The sequence below is a fragment of the Sinohyriopsis cumingii genome, chromosome 5, assembly GCF_028554795.1.
Source record: "Sinohyriopsis cumingii isolate HCF-2022 chromosome 5, ASM2855479v2, whole genome shotgun sequence".
NCBI lineage: Eukaryota > Metazoa > Mollusca > Bivalvia > Unionida > Unionidae > Sinohyriopsis > Sinohyriopsis cumingii.
Window position 1 is genome coordinate 67200672 of NC_142965.1, and position 20843 is coordinate 67221514.

The 20843-nt window shown below is 35.9% G+C and overlaps 1 protein-coding gene across 1 annotated transcript in view; it reads left to right on the forward strand.

The window, feature by feature from the left end:
• LOC149799358 (glypican-6-like) overlaps positions 1-20843 on the forward strand; it is a 64921-nt gene that overhangs the window by 27727 nt on the left and 16351 nt on the right. The window contains exon 4 of the mRNA XM_089958679.1: positions 19623-19753. Within this exon, the coding sequence (XP_089814805.1) occupies positions 19623-19753 (131 nt within the window). The remainder of the gene's footprint in view (positions 1-19622; positions 19754-20843) is intronic.

A 20843-nucleotide genomic window follows, 5' to 3' on the forward strand; every position in this document is an offset into this window, starting at 1 on the left:
ACGGTAGCTGCATCTTTCTCAAATCACACTTGTGGATTTTTAAATGCATGTTTTCCAGCTTGACAATAGCAGTAAATGATATTTTTGTCCTGAAAACTGGTATAACTTAATTTTAAAGAAATCTACTGCCTTACTGAGAAGTTCTTGTTAGAGTTGGTAGGTCTGAAATACAAGTACCATACATAATCACTTATAAGTCTTGTCAAACTCCAAATAAGAAAGATCCTGGTCTGCCATAGCATAATTCACATGCAGATTAGGGTCTGTGCTGTTTCTTCTGCTGATTACTCCTAACAAACTGCACAGACCCAGATCTGCCGGTCACCCAGAAAGCTTCACTTAATCGAGACAAAAAAAATTGTGTTTCCTATTGCTCTGGCTTTAAAATAGGATAGGATGGTAAAAAAAAATTTACTTTCTATTTTTAGCAACATTTTTTGTAAATTTTTTTATATCATGCATGGGTGGGAGAGAGTGCTAGGGTTGGCATTGAGAAACAGTGATAGTTGACCAGCCAGAAATATATATATATTTTTGTTTGACTTGGTTGGCATAGTGATTGGTATAGATTTGTTAGTCTTAATGGCACTTCTAACATGTTATTGACTATATCATGCCAAGGAAATCGGAGCAAAATGCCTATCTCAAGGACACTCAAAGGATGCAGATCTTGGCTGACCTGGGTGGATATCAAACCTGGAACACTTGTATTAGCAGTCTTATGCTTTACCAACTAAGCTAACACAGCTTCCTAATGCTGAAGTGAAATTATCTGTTCATTTTATTCTTTCACCATTTTGTTGACACTGCACAGTCACAACAATCATGCTCAATAGTTGATGTCTTTCAGAAGAATTTTTGCAAAATACTGAAATTAAATAAAAAAAATGACACATTGGACTTTTTAGCCATTACACTGATCGAAGATACAGCAGTCTGGGGGGGCTTATTGAAATTACATGCACATATCATGCCATCTCATATGGGAAACAAAGGACATAGATAGCTCACGATGACTGATCACTGGGATTTACCTTGAATACTATCTCTGACATCTGTTTTAAATGCCTGTTTAAAACCTTGTAATTACTGAGTTGGATAAAGAATTGATGTTCATCGAGTTATTAAGAAAATCAGCGTTGCTTGCAAAGTCATGTTATCAGGAAGTTCAATCAAAAGTTTAAATAGTTGGTATAGAATGACAGAAAATGATTTTGTGATAGACTTGTTCTCAAATTTTCTTAAATCAGGCTGTCAGTAAGTTACAAAGTGAGTAAGAAATCTGTGGCAGTCTCTTAATCAAGGTATTGTACCATATATACTTGTATAAAATATCCACCCATATGTGCAAAACGTACAGTGAACATTAATTTTCTGGAAATGAATAGTGTGTTACTGAGTAGTATTACTAAGCATTGTATTACTGAACATTATTACTAAGCAGTGTATTAGTGAGCATTATGACTAAGTGGTGTATTACTGAACAGTGTATTAGTGACCAGTATTGCCAAGCAGTGCATTAGTGAGCAGTATTACTAAGCAGTGTATTACTGAGCATTATTACCAAGCGGTGTATTACTGAGTAGTATTACTAAACAGTATATTATCAAGCAGTATTACAAACCAGTGTATTATTGAGCAGTATTACCAAGCAGTATTACTAAGTAGTGTATTATTGAGCAGTATTACCAAGCAGTGTATTACTGAACAGTGTATTTCTGAGCAGTATTACTAATTAGTGTAATACTGATCAGTATTATCAAGCATTGTATCACAGAAGAGTGTATTACTGAATAGTGTATTACTGGTATGCAAGGAAATATTATGATGCCTGCACTTGATGGAGATCCATTTGCCCAGTGTAGTCCTGTGTAGTCCAGTGTAGTCCTGTTATACTGGTAGTCCCTTTTAAACAAGAACTTAACTGATTTCTTGCCTCTAAAGGTCTTGCTTTCATTTGGTTATTATGTTGAGTGATTAAATTGAGATGTCAACGATTTTGTTTTTATTAATCTCATTTATATTTTTATTAATATGTCAGAATATGAAGTATAAGTGACCTTTTACATATCAGGTGTCAAAAATTGGTACATTTACAAACATTTGTAAGTCACTGGAATTACTCTTAGTTAACTGACACCATTGTGCTGTTAAGATTACATCAAGCTTTGCTTGTTCGCATTGAAGTGCCATGTGATGTAAAACGTTGCCATTGACTGTGATTTTTGCTCTACAGAAGATTTCAGACCAGTAATGTAGACCCTGAAGATTTCAGACCAGTAATGTAAACCCTGAAGATTTCAGACCAGTAATGTAGATCCTGAAGATTTCAGACCAGTAATATTGACCATTGTCAGCATGTGCATTGTGTGATGGAATTTATTATATGAGTATTTATTTTGCTGTAATCTGATTGGTTACATCACTGGAAGCTGTCTTTTGATGTTACACCACCTATAAAGTCAAAAGCAGTTTAACATCATCAATGACCGAGACTCCAGGCAACAAAACCCAAAGTTTTCTATTGAATGCTATCATAAAAAATAAAGGAATTGATCATCCTTTTATAAAACAAATAGGTGAATTTTGATTTCAGTTAGTACAAGGATTTATCAGCCCCTTGCTCCCCCCCCCCCCCCCCACCGCTCCGGTGGCTTAATGCTTAGAGCGTCTGCCTCGGATGTGGGAGGTCGTGGGTTCAGTCCCCAACCAAGTCATACCAGAGACTTACAAAAATGGTACTAACAGCTGCCTCACTTGGTGTTCAGCATTAAGAGGTTAGTGTTGGGACTGGTTGGCCTGGTGTCCGGATAATGTGACTGGGTGGGACATCATGCTACATGTCTGTGGCATGCTGCCCCAGTGCTAGTCATCAATATAAACTGCCACATTGCAGACATCATAGTGATGACTTATTTTTTTTTAAAGCTATGTAAAAAATCAAAATCACACACACACACACATACACACACACATTGCCCCCCACCAACATAACAGGGACTTTGCACTCTATGACCAAAATCATACCAGTATATAACTATGGGTTGAAAGAAAACAAGGTGAAACTTAATCTCATATCATGATTTCCTTTTTAAAACACCATTATTTCACAAATTTTGATAGTGCCTGCTATACCACTGTTCATTATATTGTGCTAGTCTCAATATATCATGGTCCCATACATAACACTGTCTCAACATGACATGGACAGTGGTTATTGACCCTCTCTATAATGTTATAATGGGGGTGGGCACTGTACTGAAGTATATGGGTGCCCAGGTGCATCATTCTGTTAAACCTTGGGCTTTAGGCAGGAGACCCTTCACTGATATACAGTGGAACCCCGCTATAACGCGCCCCACCATAATGCGAATTCGGATATAACGCGGTCGTAGCATGGCTCCCGAAATTTCGTATATTCATTCACACATGGAGAAAAAAAATTTGGAGAAAAGCAAAAAAAAAAAAAAAAATAAAAAAAAGAAATTAACTTCATTTTGGGCATGAGATTAGTTGTGACTTTTAAAATAATATGATCGTGGCATGGTTCCTGAAATCTGAAATTCATTTACGTGTATTTTTATCGGACCGTGAAAATATTTGTTTAACGTACAATAAATAGTGTGTAAAACGTTTATTATAATTTGGTGGAAGAATTCGCGTATGGCTTTTAATAATAAACGATCGGAACTTAACAATTTATCCTGGTTCTTTAAGTGATTTTGGAGAAGTGATCGTGTATGAATTCTAAAATAATACGATATATATAACGTACGAGAAATAGTGTGTACAACGCTTGGCTTCTGAAATTTATCAATTTGAACAGGTTGTGGTGAAGTTCCGTATTCTACTCTAGAAGAGAAAACTGGTTTCATTAGGTTTTTGAATTGTTAAGCCGAAGTAAACATTATCGGAAGTGTTACTTATTACGGATCCATGAGTAAAGCCAGTAAATCGTCTTTGTGATTGTCTTCCATGAATTCTGTATACAGTCGTTGCTCAAACAATAGCCGACATGGGCTTCTTATTTAACTGCAATCACAGCCAAGCAGCAGACAAAGTTGTGGTTGATACAAGAGTCACACAATTTAATAAACATCAAAGGACGAAAGCCGCCAACATGTATGCTGTGCTTGGCGGTGTGATCAAACAAAAAACAGTTGAAAGTAAATAATATCCACTTTATTATCTGTAAATTAAAAGGGTATGAAACTGTACATCCGTTCAGCTTAATTTTGTTTTATATAAAAAGTGATTCGTAACCATTGCAGGCCTTCATTACTTAGTTATTGAGCTTTATCTGTGTACGTTGTTTGCTTATATAAAAAAATATTTTACTGTTATGGAAAAGCAAGTTCAAAAATGCAAGTCGTTTTCTGCTAAAGAGAAACTGTATGCCCTAGATCAACTAAAGAAGGGCAAACAACAAACTCAGCTTGCCAGAGATCTAGGAATCAGTGAGTCCACTTTGCGAGGGTGGAAAACAGATGAAGGAAAGCTCCGTAGTCTACCCAACATTCTTGAAGAGGAAACTGGTTTACAGCATAAAAGGGTTAAGTTAGCTAATGACAATGTCCTAGATTCAGCTTTGTTCCAATGGTTTGTACAAGCTCGCTCAGAAGGTGTTCCAATTTCTGGCCCAATTCTGAAAGCCCAAGCAGAGAAATTTGATCGCCGTATCAATGGAGATGATTCCAAATTTAAGGCGAGTAATGGCTGGCTAGACGGATTCAAGAAAAGGCACGCTATATCAGCCAAGTTCTTATGTCTGGGGAAATCCGCTCCGCTGACAAAGAGGCTGCCAATTCCTACCCGATTGGGCTTAAAAAGTTGCTGGAGGACGGTTGCTACACAGCCGACCAAGTTTACAACTGCGATGAGACTGGTTTATGTTATAAAATGTTACCCGATCGCACCCTTTCAACCAAGACTGACAGTCACAAACGAGAAGGTTTCAAGAAGAGGAAGGACAGAGTGACTCTCTTATTTTGTGTTAACAAGTAAATGGTTTCAATATTTTGTTCATCCTATATTTTACACGACGAATTCAGACTATTACAAAATTATTGAATATTTTAAATCTGTACGATTTTCAATGAAATTACATCCATTATGGATGAACTGCATGCCACGACGGCATGGTAGCATACGGTGTTGATACACTTTTCATGATATAGCGATAGTCTGGTATTATCGGTCAATCTGTATTATCGTTCAAACAAATAAAAATTAGTAAATGTTTTTAATGCACAGTAATAACCTATAAATATATTAGCCTTCGATTATTTTGAATATATCTTAATTAATGCATTCCAGTTAATATTCATCTGATGATAAGCCGACTTTTGATCATTGTACATGTATACACGTATATGTTCTCGGAAAAAAAGTTAAATATTGTAAAACCCCGCATTAACGCGAGCCCGCTTTTAACGCAATCCGATTTTATGGACCCCGATCATCGCGTTATAGCGGGGTTCCACTGTATATCAACACTTTGAAGACAGTTACCTATAGTTTTGTCTCTTTAATCAGACCTACCTGAAAACAATTATAATCTTATTACTTTGACTCCCTGAACAAGTTCGTTTAATTTCACTTAAATTAAGTCAGATCTTTGTATTAATTTTGTTGTTCCAGAAAAGCACAGCTTTGTTGTTTTTGTTTGGATCTGCATCAGCATGAAGGTTTTCCATTTAGCTCAGTTTCTACAATCATGACAAGTGTATTTGTCATGAAGGGTTCTGCTCATCCCAGGCAAAAGGAAGTCAGTGACCTGTTTTTCACACTCCAGTGTTTATGTTAAGTTTCTGCATTAACCTCAGTTTCTCTGACATTGTTTAATGTGCAGTCATGACACTTGATAGGTATATTTATCTTGAATTGTATGTACTACTCACCCTGAGTAAAAAGTAGGGCACAATTAGCTGATTTTCTTGTTCAGGCAACTTTTGAGTTTCATATGGAAGATCTGTCAAGAGTAAGCATTATATGGAACTCTTTTTTTTATGAGGTTCATTTGGAGGAGCTGTCAAGAGGAAGCATTATATAGAACTCTTTTTTTATGAGGTTCATCAGTCTAGAGTTCACGCACCTCAGGAAAATGATATATCTGGCCACTAAAAGGAGATAGTTGTGTTCAATAAAGGTAATTTAATAAAAGATACTGCAGAAAGATGGATGTTTATGATGATTGTATTTTTATGTTACCCTTAAGTGCAGTTCCTTTATAGACAAGCATCTTAAAGCTTCTGGTCATTGAAAAAAATAATGTAGGAAATTGTTTTTGTTTTTGTTGGGTTTTAATGGCAGCTTAAACAAAGTAATTTCTTATGCTAAGGAAATGGAAGGTAAGTGCCTTCTCAAAGGACACACATAGGTAGCCATCCCAGGCTGGCCTGGCTGGGTATTGAATGCATAACCCTTGAACTATGGGTCTGATGCCCTGCCAACTAAGCTACCACATCTCCCTTGTAGCAAAAATGGAATAAAATGTGCACAAATGCCTGACATTAAAAAAAAACCCACAACAGACATGATGCTTGTTGCATGCCAGTTAAATAAGAAATGATAGCATGTTATAGTTTGTTTGGCATAATTCCAATTATTGAATCATTTACAGATTTTCAGCTGTATGTTATCAGGGGGTCAGGCGAGGGTTGATGTGGTACTGATACTACAGAATGTGCTTTCTAAGCGTTACTAGACTGGTGCATCATTTTGCAGCAGTGGTACTGGTACTACGGGCTTTATTGTATGGGTATTGTGTTCCTTTAGGATGAGTTGGTATCATAAATGTTTGCTTCTGGGGAGAATATATTGGATTGTTTTGTTTTGTTTGGTTTTTTTATGGCACATCAACACTTTGAAGGTTGTACTATGCCATGGCAAGTAGGGCAAAGTACCATGCCCAAGGACACACTTTGATAGCCATTCCAGGTTAAACTGATGCTAAGATTTTAAAAATCTGATGGTAGGGCTTGATTCCTGATGTTACTTGGTACCTCTAGATGGGCAAATATGGTCATAGTTCCCCATGGAATTAGTACAAGCAGCTTTCTTCATATATTTTAGGGTTTATTCTAGAACTGGAAATATAGGTGGTAAATTATCCCTACAATTTGTACAAGAAGGGAATTTTCTGAATATAGTTTGGATTTATGGAAGAAATTTTGGTAGGGCACTTGAAAATATTACATATATTTTTACATATTCAGGTAATTTTTGGCATGACTGTTTGAAAATCAGCACAACCTGGAATGGACCTTTATACTTTATGATAATGGTCTTATCAGGGACCTGTAGATGGATATGTATGCTAATCATTCCATCAGCCTTCTATATATCTTTTAATGATAGGGCTCTTACTGGGTACCTCAGAACGAGTTTACTGTATACAGTGATATGTTCCCTGGAAGGGGTTGTGTAGACTGATATACCTGTAAATTTGTATGTGTTGTGATACTACTGATTGTAAGTGTTACCTCTTGATAGATATGTATGGTAATTGTTACACCCCCCCAGGGGACTGGTATACCAGTAACTTTTTATGTGATGATATCTCAGGAATTCACTGCAGCTATTTGAAGGTGAACCTGGAACATTGTAAAGGGGAAGTGCATAGCCTTAGAAGTCATAAAACTCTGGCTAAACAAAAAGTTTGACACATTAACAAATTAGCAAGCCCACAAAGAATACTGCACCCACACTGTTAAAAGCTTCCCAAAGTCAGCATGCACACACTGCTTATAAAAAAGGCAAAAGGTTTTGCAAAGAATACAACTGTATGCTGACATTTCTCACCCAATCTTTCTGAGAAATATGTGTGCTGGTTTTGCACTTATTTTTGTATACCTGCCATTTTATGTTATGTTGTCCATCTGTTGTCCATCTGTTACCAGTTCAGTTTCTATATAATAATGGTGCTCTCCATCATCTGATTCACATGTAGTTGTGGATCCCATTTCATTATTCAGTACAAAATTTGCAAGCATATTTTTGCTTTATGAAACAGTATACTCCATGGCTTTCGTATATGGTGCTATAATGAGGGAGTTCAATAATAATCATAATGGTGATAAAGGTGTTCATTCTTATACTGTCGCAGGCAGATGTGTCAAGCATTGTGTGGTTTACAGGCGCAGTTGGAAGGAAAATAGAACCCGCTGTTTGTCATCTAGCCAGCTGCTGCTGCATATCATTTACAGTTTCAACTTGTCATAATTTCAACGTCTTTCAACCATTTTCAGTAAATGTTCTGTATATATTTACAAAAAATACATTCATTGTCATGGGGTAAATATCAGCGTAAAAAATTACTTAGATTTATTGGATGCACTTATTATCTGTGCTCTGGTGATAGGTGATTTCTTTCTGAATATGGTAATAAAATCTGCCAAAATAATACTGCTATATTAATGCCATATTTTAATTTAGAGGTTGATTTGTTAGTACATTGAGATCTGCCAGCTCTTACAATTTTGCCGTAAGTCTTACGAAAATTACCCTTAAAATACGAACTTACGGCCTACAAGCAGAAACTTAGAACAAATGATCGTTGCCATAAAATCCAGATAATTGGTTCATCTGTGTTTTATTTGGATCTGGATTTCATCATAGAATTAGTGAAATTAGTCAGTGAACTAGACTAACTGTATAGCTGTACAGCAGCACCCAAGATGCTTTAAAATGCACCTATTTGTTCATGTGAAGCGTCTGTATGATCAAAACTGTTGGTTATAGAATTTTAAAACATGGCATCCAGAAAGCGATACATATTTAAGACGAGAGGGAAAATAAGCTTCTAGAAAAGTGTCAATAATCAACACAGAAGAATAAAAAGGAGTATTCAGATTATTGTGAATAAAAGCTGGAAAGGACACAATTATGTTTATTGGACATCACATGCCATCTTGGGTATGTCTCATAGCGGGAAATGTGATTACCGTCATCATGTGAAATGCAAAAGAATTTCCAAAAATTATGTCAGGTTGAGAGATAGCATCAAGCCATTGAGCTGCGTAGGGTTTGGAACTAAAGTTTGTGCAACTGTACTAGTGGTAAATAAAGTCTACGCATACTTTCCAAACTTTTCAGTTGAACATAATGTGTATCGTCGATGCATCAAACTTTTAATTACGTTTTACAGCTTCACAATAGCAGTTATTGATATTTTGTTACACCTTACTGAAAACTGGCCAATCTATTAGAAAAAAGCAACTGCCTTACTGAGACAGACTCGTCAGGGTTGGCAGGTCTGGTACATGAAATGTTTGACTTTGTAACATTATTACTGTATATTGACTGCAAAGTATCTTTTGTCCAACTCAAAAAATGGAAGATTTGACCAGAATTATGTTACCTTCAAACTAACACCTGTCAGATTGTGCCAAGGACACTCGTGATAAGAGATTAAAAAGATTAACTCTTTTCTGTTTGGTTTCAAATATTTCAGGAAGGCATTTATGATCAGAAAATCGCCATTTCTTTGTCGTAAAGAAAGGAAAGAACGGTTACTTTGAGTGTGTGATATTTAAGTGGAATATTTTGTCTGGCCACAGAAGCTTGAACCATTGTTTTTTTTCTTTCTTTCTGGGACAACATCACAAATGATTTGGTTTGGTTTTGTGGGATTTATTGCCATTTTTCAGCACATGAGCTTCTACATGGCTACCAGTATTTTTAGTTCATAGACCATGGGATGATCTGTTATCCATTGTTCATCTGTCTGTGAGTACAAGTTTGTTGTCACTACTGTTCATAAATAACTTGGAGGATACCTGTGAGGTGTACATGCATGCCATGGTCAGGTCTACTTGGTATTGAATGAAAATGATGCTCAGATATCCAATATGGCCATCATAGAGACCATCGTGAAAATCTAGTTATTGCTACTTATCTAGAATTGATGGTCATATCAATATAGGGTCTTCATAAAATATTTCTTATGTTGCCTAGTCATTTCTAAGTTATAATAGTACTGATCTGTGCAATATGTTGGCCATGGCAGTCATCTTGAAAGTTTTATTTTATTGCTACTCCTCTGGAATGGATAGTCGTAAAAGGCTTCTTGATTCTACATGATGTTTAACAGCCATCTTGAAGATCATGTTATTGCATGGATGGTCAAATTATTACTGGGTTTAGTCTTTTTGTCATGTCCTAAATAAAAATTGTCTCGATCTGACATCCAATAATGGCTATCATGGCAGCCATCTTAAAAATCTTTTTGTCCCAACTTGACCAGAAAGTCATATTGATATGGGCTTTTCTCCAGATGACTTTGTCTAGTTATTCTGACATCCAGTATGGCCACCACAGCAGTCTTCTTGAAAATCTTGAAAAACATTTACCGCTACACAGGGTTTCACTTGGTGGCCGAGTGGTATGAGGTGGTCACCTTTATCGATTCTTGCCATCCCACCTCCATATGTGTTTGAGTCTCTGACTTGGCCAGTGTGGGTATGTGAAAAAGCTTTCCAGTAGCTTCCCTTGGGTCTATGGGTCTTACTGGGTTTATCCTGGTTCTTCCTCCACCAGTTATGCTGGCTGCCATAAATATAACCTATCTTGCATTAAAACCCAAAACAACAACAACCAATAGACTTGTGATATATATTTGGTTAAATGAGAATAGTGCCGGTCATAAATCAATTATGGCTGCAATGATGATTGTTTTAAAAATCTAGTTGTCACTAATCCCCCTGAATGGATGAACACCATGACATGGGGATTTTACCAAAAGAATTCTAATGATGACTGCATTGACCTAAATGAAGATGGTGCCAAGTTGACATCTTATATTTGTACCAGCAGCTAAGTCCTGTTTTTGCTGAAGAAATCAAATTTCAACACTGGATATATAAAAAGAAAGTGATCTTGTGTTGAATTATTGGGACATATTTTTCACCCAACAGAGCATCAGTCCCTTTGAGGGACTCTTTGTGTCAGAGGAAGAACTCAAGGAAAACCCTGGGAGAACCACTGGCCCTTGGGAAGCTGCTGCCAAGCTTTCTCACATACTCAGTTGGTGTCTTCGTTAGCCAAAGTTCTGATAACCCTGTCTACACCTTGGCATATTGAGCAGATATTTCAGAGTTTCAGGTCTGTGAATTTCATTGGATGTGGTGAAAAGCTACCGCATCCAATAAAAATTAACTTATTCAAATTTGAACTATTCCTACGTGATCGAGACAACTTGAATAGGCTGATAAATTAGCAATTTTATAGTGTTGGTCCATGTTTGCACAAATTCCTTTCACTCAAATACACCATTAATGGCTTCCCTCTGGGACATAGTCATACGTTCGATGTTAAATTTACAAAATATACATTTTATGTCTATTCCACCCACCATTTTCAGCAGAAGTACAATGCACTATGCTGATGGTTAGTTGGCATTGTATAGTAAGGGAGGCAGCACATGAAATCCAATAGATGTCACTAGGACAAAGCACCAGTATAGCTGTTTGATCCGCCAAGGTGTCAGTAGGGTTATTGGAACCTTGGCTAGAGAAGATGATTTGGTTGGTAGAACTAAGGCTGATGGTGGCAAGATGTATGATTGTCTGTAAATGTGAGTGTCTTGGACCACTCGGCCCCTCAGGACCTCCTTAGAACATCATGAAAAATATGAATTCAGTAGGTATAAAAAGTTGAATTTTTGGACTGCAGCATTAGTTCTGTTATTCATCATATTAACTCTCACTCTCTCTCTCTCTATATATCTATCTATCTATCTATCTATCTATATATATATATATATATATATATATATATATATATATATATATATATATATATATATATCTTACCAGCTGTGGGTTCTGTGAAAATATTTTCATAACAATGGCCAAATTGTGGCAACAATCCCACCAACACTTTTGTGGGCAGACCTCAACAAGGTCTTCTTTCCCTGTCGTTTGTGCTGTAACCTTAAGAAAACCATCTATTTCACTTCCCTCCAATGTTAAACTGAAAATATCCTGTAAAAAACTGCTTTCTCCCTGATGGCTGGAGGTATTGTCAAGTGTCACATGCCAGAAGAACCATCGCGATGAGACGTGTCGGCCTCTGCCAAATGTTTCTTACTGGCTGTGTCCGTTCGTCCATAATCTTAAATCCCATGTCGCAGACTTCTGACATTGACATGAACAGGTCCCTTTTCTTCGTCACACGGACGAATGGGCGAGGTGAACTGAATGCCATTGACACCAACAGATGTGTCTTGTCATGACTGATCTGTCAGTAGGTCGCATGTCAAAATGGTTTTGGAGAAAACTCGATTTTAGCAAACTTCACAATACATAAAACGAGTTCATGTTTCCCATACAGATGCAGTAACCTTTTTATTATATGCTCATTTTCTTATTCTACCTAAGGCATAATTATGTAAACAAAATGCGCTACAAGAAACAAAGTAAACAAATGTAAGCCATATTCTGAACTAAATACACAAGTACTAGACATATGTTTTGAGAGAAAAAAAGACATTTTTGTCTACTTAAAATTGAAATTTGGAGTCATGTTGTGAATGAATGCGCATTGCAAAATGTTTTCCATTTGACTGAAATGAATAGATTTTGGTATTTTTGATTCTACGAAATTTCGTGATTATGAACTGGATTCATCTGTGCAAATTGTACATGAAACGCATTGGATTGAAGCAGCATGGGAGAAGCGTGTTGAAATCTGCAAGTGTGTTTGTTCTGTCATTGACTATTTGAAATCATAATGTGGGTAAAATATGAAGACTTTCAATAACAGTTATCAAAAAGACGCTATTGAATTTAATGTTTATATCATTTTGAGTGCATTAAGGAGGATGTAATTGCACTTGGAATATAGTCGAAATTACAGTACAATTTTGAAATGTGTAATCAAGCTTGAGAATGACATGGCTCATGTAATTCGGATTTGCAGAACTAAAATGTAAAACTGTAAGTATATTTTTTTGCCATTCTTATTACCAGCTAAAGAAGACAAGTTTATGCCTTGTCACTTGCATGTTATTTTTAAGGACCCTGTCTGGCATCTACTGTATAGCTAGCCTAAATCCGAAACAGATCAAAAAAGTTTGCGCGGAATGTGCCAAGCATCTGGTATGTGGCAGTCCACAAAACATTGCTTTAGTTCATTCAGAAACAAATTTCATCAACCAAAACATAAAGCACCTTCTACGCGAGTGTACATGATTTGTTTACAAATCAAAAGTGTTGGCGTCTGCATCCATTGTTTTTTTTACAATAGAAAATAGTTCCTTTATGCACGTGAATGCAATATGAAGGTGTGCAATATCTTAAAATACTGAACGATTATGACAATGTAAAGTTAATGGAGAAAAAAATGAGCATATAATAAATATCTTTAAAAGTGTGGTGCAGCTGCAAACAAGATAGACCCTGATTTGCTGTTGCATAATGTCTTGGCATATCACGGTCTATAATGTTGTACTGATTACTCCAAACAAGCTTCATAGTTCGAGATCCACCTACAATTTATGTGACAGCAGATCTAGGTCTGTGTATACATGGTAATTTTACTAATGACTACAGTTTGCATCTGAACTGGACTTGAATGCAAGTATACATGGTAATTTTACTAATGACTGTGCAGCTTGCATCTGAACTGGACTTGAATGCAATTATACATGGTAATTTTACTAATGACTGCAGTTTGCATCTGGACTGGACTTTAATGCAAGTATACATGGTAATTTTACTAATGACTGCAGTTTGCATCTGTACTGGACTTGAATGCAAGTATACATGGTAATTTTACTATGGACTGAGGTTTGGATTTATAAAGTCGTATACAAAGAGTTGGTCACAAAAGACTTGCTTGTCAAACCATACAGCTCTCTCCCAATCCCTAAATGTGCACTCTGTGGTAGACATCGAAAGTGACAAGAGGGAAATACCTCTAGTGACTGTCAATATTTGAGATCTAAATGGCGCTGAATGGAGAATAAAGCAATGGGAACTCAGTATTATTAGAGGTCACCAATCTGAGAATACGTTTAAAATCAGGATGAGGGTATAGCTGTCTGGTATCTTTGAAATATATTTTCTATTAGTTTTAATCTGACATTGTTGTTGGAAAGTTTTTTTATGTGTTCATGATGGATCAGATGATTTGAAATGTGTGATAAATACAAATTTGCCAAGTTTTCTTATTTGACCAAGATGGTTGCAAATATATTGCGTTTGATCAAGATGGTAACAGCTGTGCTGCAGTTGATTAATATGAAAACTGCTATTGTTTTGCATTTTTTTTGGCGGAGATGACAGGAGCTATATTACATTTGGCTTGAGATGACACATGCTGCATTGTATTAGACTGATCAATGGTTTTTAGGTGGCATTCAGCTGAGTGCTACTTGCATACATGCGACCACTCACTTGACAGGGACAATAGTGTGTACGATTAATCCATCAAATGTGATGCAATACAAAAGTCTCATTTGAATTCAGTGTAGGTTTGGCAAATTAATTTCTTCTTTTGTGAGCTACCATTTTTCTTTGATTTTTGGTTGCTACAAGCCAAGAATTTTAGGACCACCCCAAACAACAATTCTTCTGTACACACTATAGGACCACCACAAACACTATTTATTTTGTACACACTATAGGACCACCCCAAACACCATTTATTTTGTACACACTATAGGACCAGCTCAAATATTGATTCTTCTGTACACACTATAAGTCCAACCCAAACACCAATTCTTCAGTACAGACTGTAGGACCACCCCAAGCACCCAATTCATCAGTACTATCTATAGGACCCCTCCTGCAGTCCACACATTTAAGAATTTTCAAATGTGTACAAGTACCTCTTTGTATAATCATGAAAATCAATGTTCTTAAAAGTAAACAAAGTTATTAGTAAAGTAATATTGTTTTAGTCGAATGCAAACATTGTAAATTGATTTTAACCATTATAAGTGTACTGGGATGGCTCTGGATTGGTTTTGGACTTGATGGCGGACAAAATGGACTAATAAAAAGGCATGGAAGTTAGCAGTTTAATATCATGCTTGATTATCAGCAGGATATGGAGGCTTCTTAGTGAAAATTTAATCTTTTTTTGTTGATACCATTTAGCAAATTTTATTTATGCAAAAACAAAGCCAGTTAATGAACTAAAAAAGCAAATAGGAAAGCTTCCAATTAACATTTTTTTAAGCAACCATCCATTAATATTAGCTTCATGTTAGTCAAGTCTAACTGCAAACATTGTAGACCCTGAAATGTTGTCACATGATATGCCAGCAGATTTGGGTCTGTGTTGGTTCTACTGACTAATCCTAAAAAAGGTGTACAGACCCAAATTTGCCTGCACATTATGCAGTGGCAGATCTGTGTCTATGCAGTTTGTAGTCAGATTTGACTTACATGTCATCACATATGGTCCATTAAAGTAGGTCAGCAGTTTAGATTTAGTTTTTTTAAACCTACACAAAATAGCTAGTGTTGTGCAGATGATCAGTACTGCTTTCCCCTGCCCCCATTTTGCTTTCACTCAGGTTGCATGGCCTTCTTTTGATAGCTTCTGGATTTATTTCATTGCCTGATCAGTTCATTCATTTACTGCTGTCTAGGTATGAAGCTAAAATTCTGTTCGAGGCTGCACCTGGATTAATCTTCAAAGTTAAATGTCTGGAGGTGCATAAAGACACGGATGGGTTATGTTTGCTTGGCAGTCTTTTGCATGAAATGGTTTTATTTGCTTGGGCTTTTGTGTAAAGCTTTAGCATTAGATATTAGGCAATGAAAGATACCCTAACATGCAAAAATTGCTGGGAAAAAGTAGACTTTTCTGATTTATTTTGTGGTTATCTAATGCAAATCGTTAGAGACGAGGTTTGAGGATTCATCTGTTTTACACATTTCTCCCTTAACATTTGGCAAAGCGTTTAAAGTGATCACGAAAAGCTGTAAAAACTTCTTTGAGAGCCCCTGGTCAGCATAAAATTTCCCACTTGGACCCTCATATAAGGATGAGTCAATGTGCAATCAATTTGCTGCTGAAGCTGAAAAATGATGTTATGGGTCAGGGGTCAATGACAGACTAATGGAACAGTTTTTTTCCCTCTAGTGATTGGTTCTATGGAACCAGCCCCCCCCCCCCCACCAGTTTGGGGATGGTTGAATTGATGACAGAGGGGGGATTTGGGGATGGTTGAATTGATGACAGAGATGGGGGGTGATAATTATTATTAGCTGGCAGTAAATTACATCATCACACCAGGCTGAGTCATAAATGAAAGACAGAGAGGCAGGGGGCAATAAAAGCCAGCAATGTAAAGAATTTCACAAGAAAAGTTATGTGTAATGAAGTGGTATGATAAAAAAAGTGGTTATCAATCATTGTATTGTTCTTTGTTTATAAGTAATTTATCAGATCCAGACAGCCTAATTATGATCAGTAAGTATGCATGTATTCAGGGCAGGTCATGTTACTGGCTGTATAGTGCTGATTAAGAGCCAGATTCTAAAAATTTAGAAATGCAAAAAACTACAAGATAAACCCTTCCAAATAATACCATATATGCCTACTTATGAGTCAAATGCAAGCTGCACAGACCCAGATCTGCCGGTGCATAATGTGGATCAGGGAAGTTTGTTAGGAGTAATTAGTAAAACAAACATCATTCACACTGATCTGCAGGTGCATTAGTTACAGCAGCTCAGGATCTTTGTTGTTTGCAGTTTGACCTTACTTAAAAGTGAGTATATATGGTACAACAACCTTTAAGATAAAAAGGTACACAGATGTTAGCATTCTATAAAAGGTAAAACATAAAACTCTTGAATTATATACAGTCAGAGTTTGTTACATAATCCACATTACTTAAAAAGCAGATTTTATAGTGCTTTTCTTCATTAATATAAATTCTTTAATTGAGTTCACATCAGAAATATTATGTCAGTACAATCAACAAGAATGTATTCCTCTGACAGGGAAAAAAATTCCATTAATAATTATTAAATTTTTCATTTGAATCAAGTGTACAATGGCTATATAGTTAATAAATTTATTATAAACGTTTGTGAAAATGCCTGGATGCCTATTGTATATACTTACATAAAAGTTGGATCCAACTGAGAACTGCACAGACCCAGATTTGTTATAGCATGCTGTTCTGACAGATCTGGGTCTCTGCAGTTTGTTTTGGGGCATTCATTAGAACAAAGAACACAGATCCTGATCTATTTGTGCATTGTGGGAATGCAGATCAGGGTGTGTCTTGTTTCCAGTTGGACATGTATTATACACAAGTATTTTAGTATTACACATGTTTAATTTTATTCAAACATAAAGATTAACTGGCAGCACTATTTGTTACTTAAAAAATTAAGAACTAATCCAAGAGATGAACAGTGTTTTAAAAAAAGTTGCTGATCAGTAGCCTTCATAAAGATACAAGCCCAAACCCACCTGACTCCAACTAGACTAGACTGAGAAAAATTACAAGTGACATGTTGCTAAGTTGATAGAAAACTGTGATGAATGGATTTTTAAAAAATAGAAAACTGATGAATGGCTTTTTATTTTAGAAAACTGTGATGATGAAATAATGTTTTTTTAATAGAAAACTAAGTGATGAATGTTTTTTTATTATAGAAAAATTTGCGATGAATAGCTTTTTTATATAGAAAACTATGTGATGAATGGCTTTTAAAAAAATGAATTGTTATAGATGTAAATATCTTGATTTCTAATTTTGTCCTATGCCTTAAAATCAGATAATTTTTTATGGTCTCTTCACCATCCATGGCTTTTTTTATTTCCTATGACTATTCTTAGGTTTATACAGGTTATTTTGTATGCCTCATCTCAGATGTATAAAGGTTATTTTTTTTGGCAAATTATTAAAATTACTATTTGTCATTAAGTCATTTGACAAATGTTGCATTTCTTCTCTATATGTGTATATGTTCAGTTAGGCACAAAGTTGATATCTGTTAAGGTTTCTTTTATTTTGACGAGGTTGTGGGTTGATCCCCGGCCAAGTCATACCAAAGACTTACAAAAATGGTACTAACAGTTGCCTCGCTTGGCACTCAGCATTAAGAGGTTAGTGTTAGGACTGGTTGGCCTGGTGTCAGGATAATGTGACTGGGTTGGACATCATGCTACATGTCTGCGGCATGATGCCACAGTGCTAGACATCACTATAAACTGTCACACTGCAGACATCGTAGCAATATGACTGAAAAATTGTTCAAGCTATGTTAGAAAATCCAAATCACACACACACACACAGTATTTTGAAACCAGCATTTTTCCTGAATATAATATAGTATAATCTAGATATTCTTCCAGTTCTCTGGTTCAGATCTGTTGAAAAAGCTTTCATAGCTTGTCAAATCTGCAAAAAACTATTACAACATTTAAAAATAGATGCCTTTTGCATGTATGTATTAAAAATAGATTATAGTAGAATTTTTTATTCATAATTCTAAGGATGTGTTACACTTTATAGAAATGAGGATCAACTTATTATATAATATACATGTACATTGTTATAATTTCAGTAGAGGTTCTAGAGTTAAATTAGTCCTTGGTCAAATAAGTCACTTTCCAGCTGTATGGATGGATTGAGGGAGGAAGGAAGGGACCCCACCCCCACTCCATTCCACTTTCCCTGGTTATCCATCCAGGAGATGGCTCCAAATTTGAGAACCATTTTCAAATTGAACCACACACCTATCCAGTAGTTTAAAGTCTCTTTTTCAAAATATTGTAGGAGTTTTCCATTTACTGCTTACTTGCACACATCTAGATGGGTGGATAATATAATCCCCTTATTTTCTTCAAAATGCATTTGGGATTTTTCTATAAACAAAATTTGGAAAATTTACCCAATGACTTTGCTTGGTCTTATTTTGAAAGATTCCTGGTTGGAGTAAGACTTGGTAAGGCAGAAAAATAGCATTGTTTTGTCACAGTTGCCAGAAAAATAGCATTGTTTTGTCACAGTTGCCAGAAAAATAGCATTGTTTTGTCACAGTTGCCAGAAAAATAGCATTGTTTTGTCACAGTTGCCAGAAAAATAGCATTGTTTTGTCACAGTTGCCAGAAAAATAGCATTGTTTTGTCACAGTTGCCAGAAAAAGATAACTATATGCAGCTTATAGTGAATTTTGCAGGAACTCTAGGAATCCTTGTGAATCATTCTGATAGTCTTAACCTTTCTACCAATCGTTTTACTTTAGAATCGACATTGTACATATTCCATATCAGTCAGTCCATCTTTTTAAGACCTAGAATGGTGGCTTTGTTCCAAGTTACCTGGACTGAACATCAAAGGTTTTGTCAGGTTATATGTGATCTCACCTGTATAGGTAAACCAGGTGCAAATATGACAAATAAATCACTGTGATTCAGCCCTAGCATTTATATCCTAACTAAATCATTTCTCGTTTCCTTTTAAAACAATTGATATTTGCTACAAATTCAATTAGGAAAATCTAAAAAATGGAGGCTGTAGAGAATGGATTGGTGGAACAGCTTTTAATTACCAGGAAAGGCATGGGAAGAATTCTACTTTCCAGCATATTTTTGGTTCCTTTTTTGGAGAAAAATTTTGATTTTATTTTGGTTTAATTTTTTAGAGGCCCTCAAGATGGTAGCCAGTCGACTGGAAGGGCCATTTAACATCGAGTCAGTGGTGGATCCAATAGATGTAAAAATCTCTGATGCCATCATGAATTTCCAGGAATCCAGTGTTACTGTTACTAAACAGGTATCACCTTGGTTACCATGTACACAAAAATATTGTATCTGAATGTTTCTACAATTACAATATCTTTATCCCACTGAAAAGAAACATATGATTGTATGTGTGTGTGTGCATGTGTATGCGCATGTGCATGAGTGTTTCATCCCACTATTTCATGTTCCACAATCACCAAACTGATCTAACAGTTGCTGCAATTGTGCATTTGTGAAACAGTCTCATGCAGTGATCACCAATCAAGAAACACAGTTACTGTGATGATCACCAATTAAGTATCACATTTGTGATGATCACCAATCAAGTATCATCATTACTATGATCACTAATTGAGTACCACAGTTGCTATGATGATCACCATTCATGTATCACTGTTACTGTCATCACCAATTATGTATCACATTTGCTGTGATGATCACCAATTGTGTATCACAATTACTATGATCACTAATTGATAATCACAGGTGTTATGATGATCACCAATCAAGTATCACATTTATTTTGATCACCAATTGAGTACAGTATCACAGTTATGATGATTACCAATCAAGTATCACCGATAATATGTTTCCTATTGCACTGGTTAACTTATGCAGGTCTTTTTATAATATATATGTTTAATGTGATTTTTTTCTTAATTCTTTTTTTTTGACTATGGGAGAAGAAAGTGTTAGGATTGGCAGTGAGATACAGGGATAGTTGGCCGATGGGAATGATATTCTTTGAGGGGCCTGATCACCAATTTAATATCACAGGTGTTATGATGATTGCCAATTTAATATCACAGGTGTTTTGATGATTGCCAATCAAGCAACACATTGATGATCAGTAAAAGATTTCTTATGATATCCAGTTGATCCTAAATGAAAATGGTGCCAATCTGGTGTCCAGTATATTTTGATCTTGCTAATTCCCTTCAATGGAAAATCATATCAACATTGGGTTTTCCGCAGAGGACTTGTGATGTCTACTTGGTCCTAAATAAAAATCATACCACATGGACATCCAATATGGTCTCCATAGTGGCCATCTTGAAAATCTTTATATGGTCACACCACCTGAATGGATGGTCGTATCATCATGGGTTTTCATTAAAAAG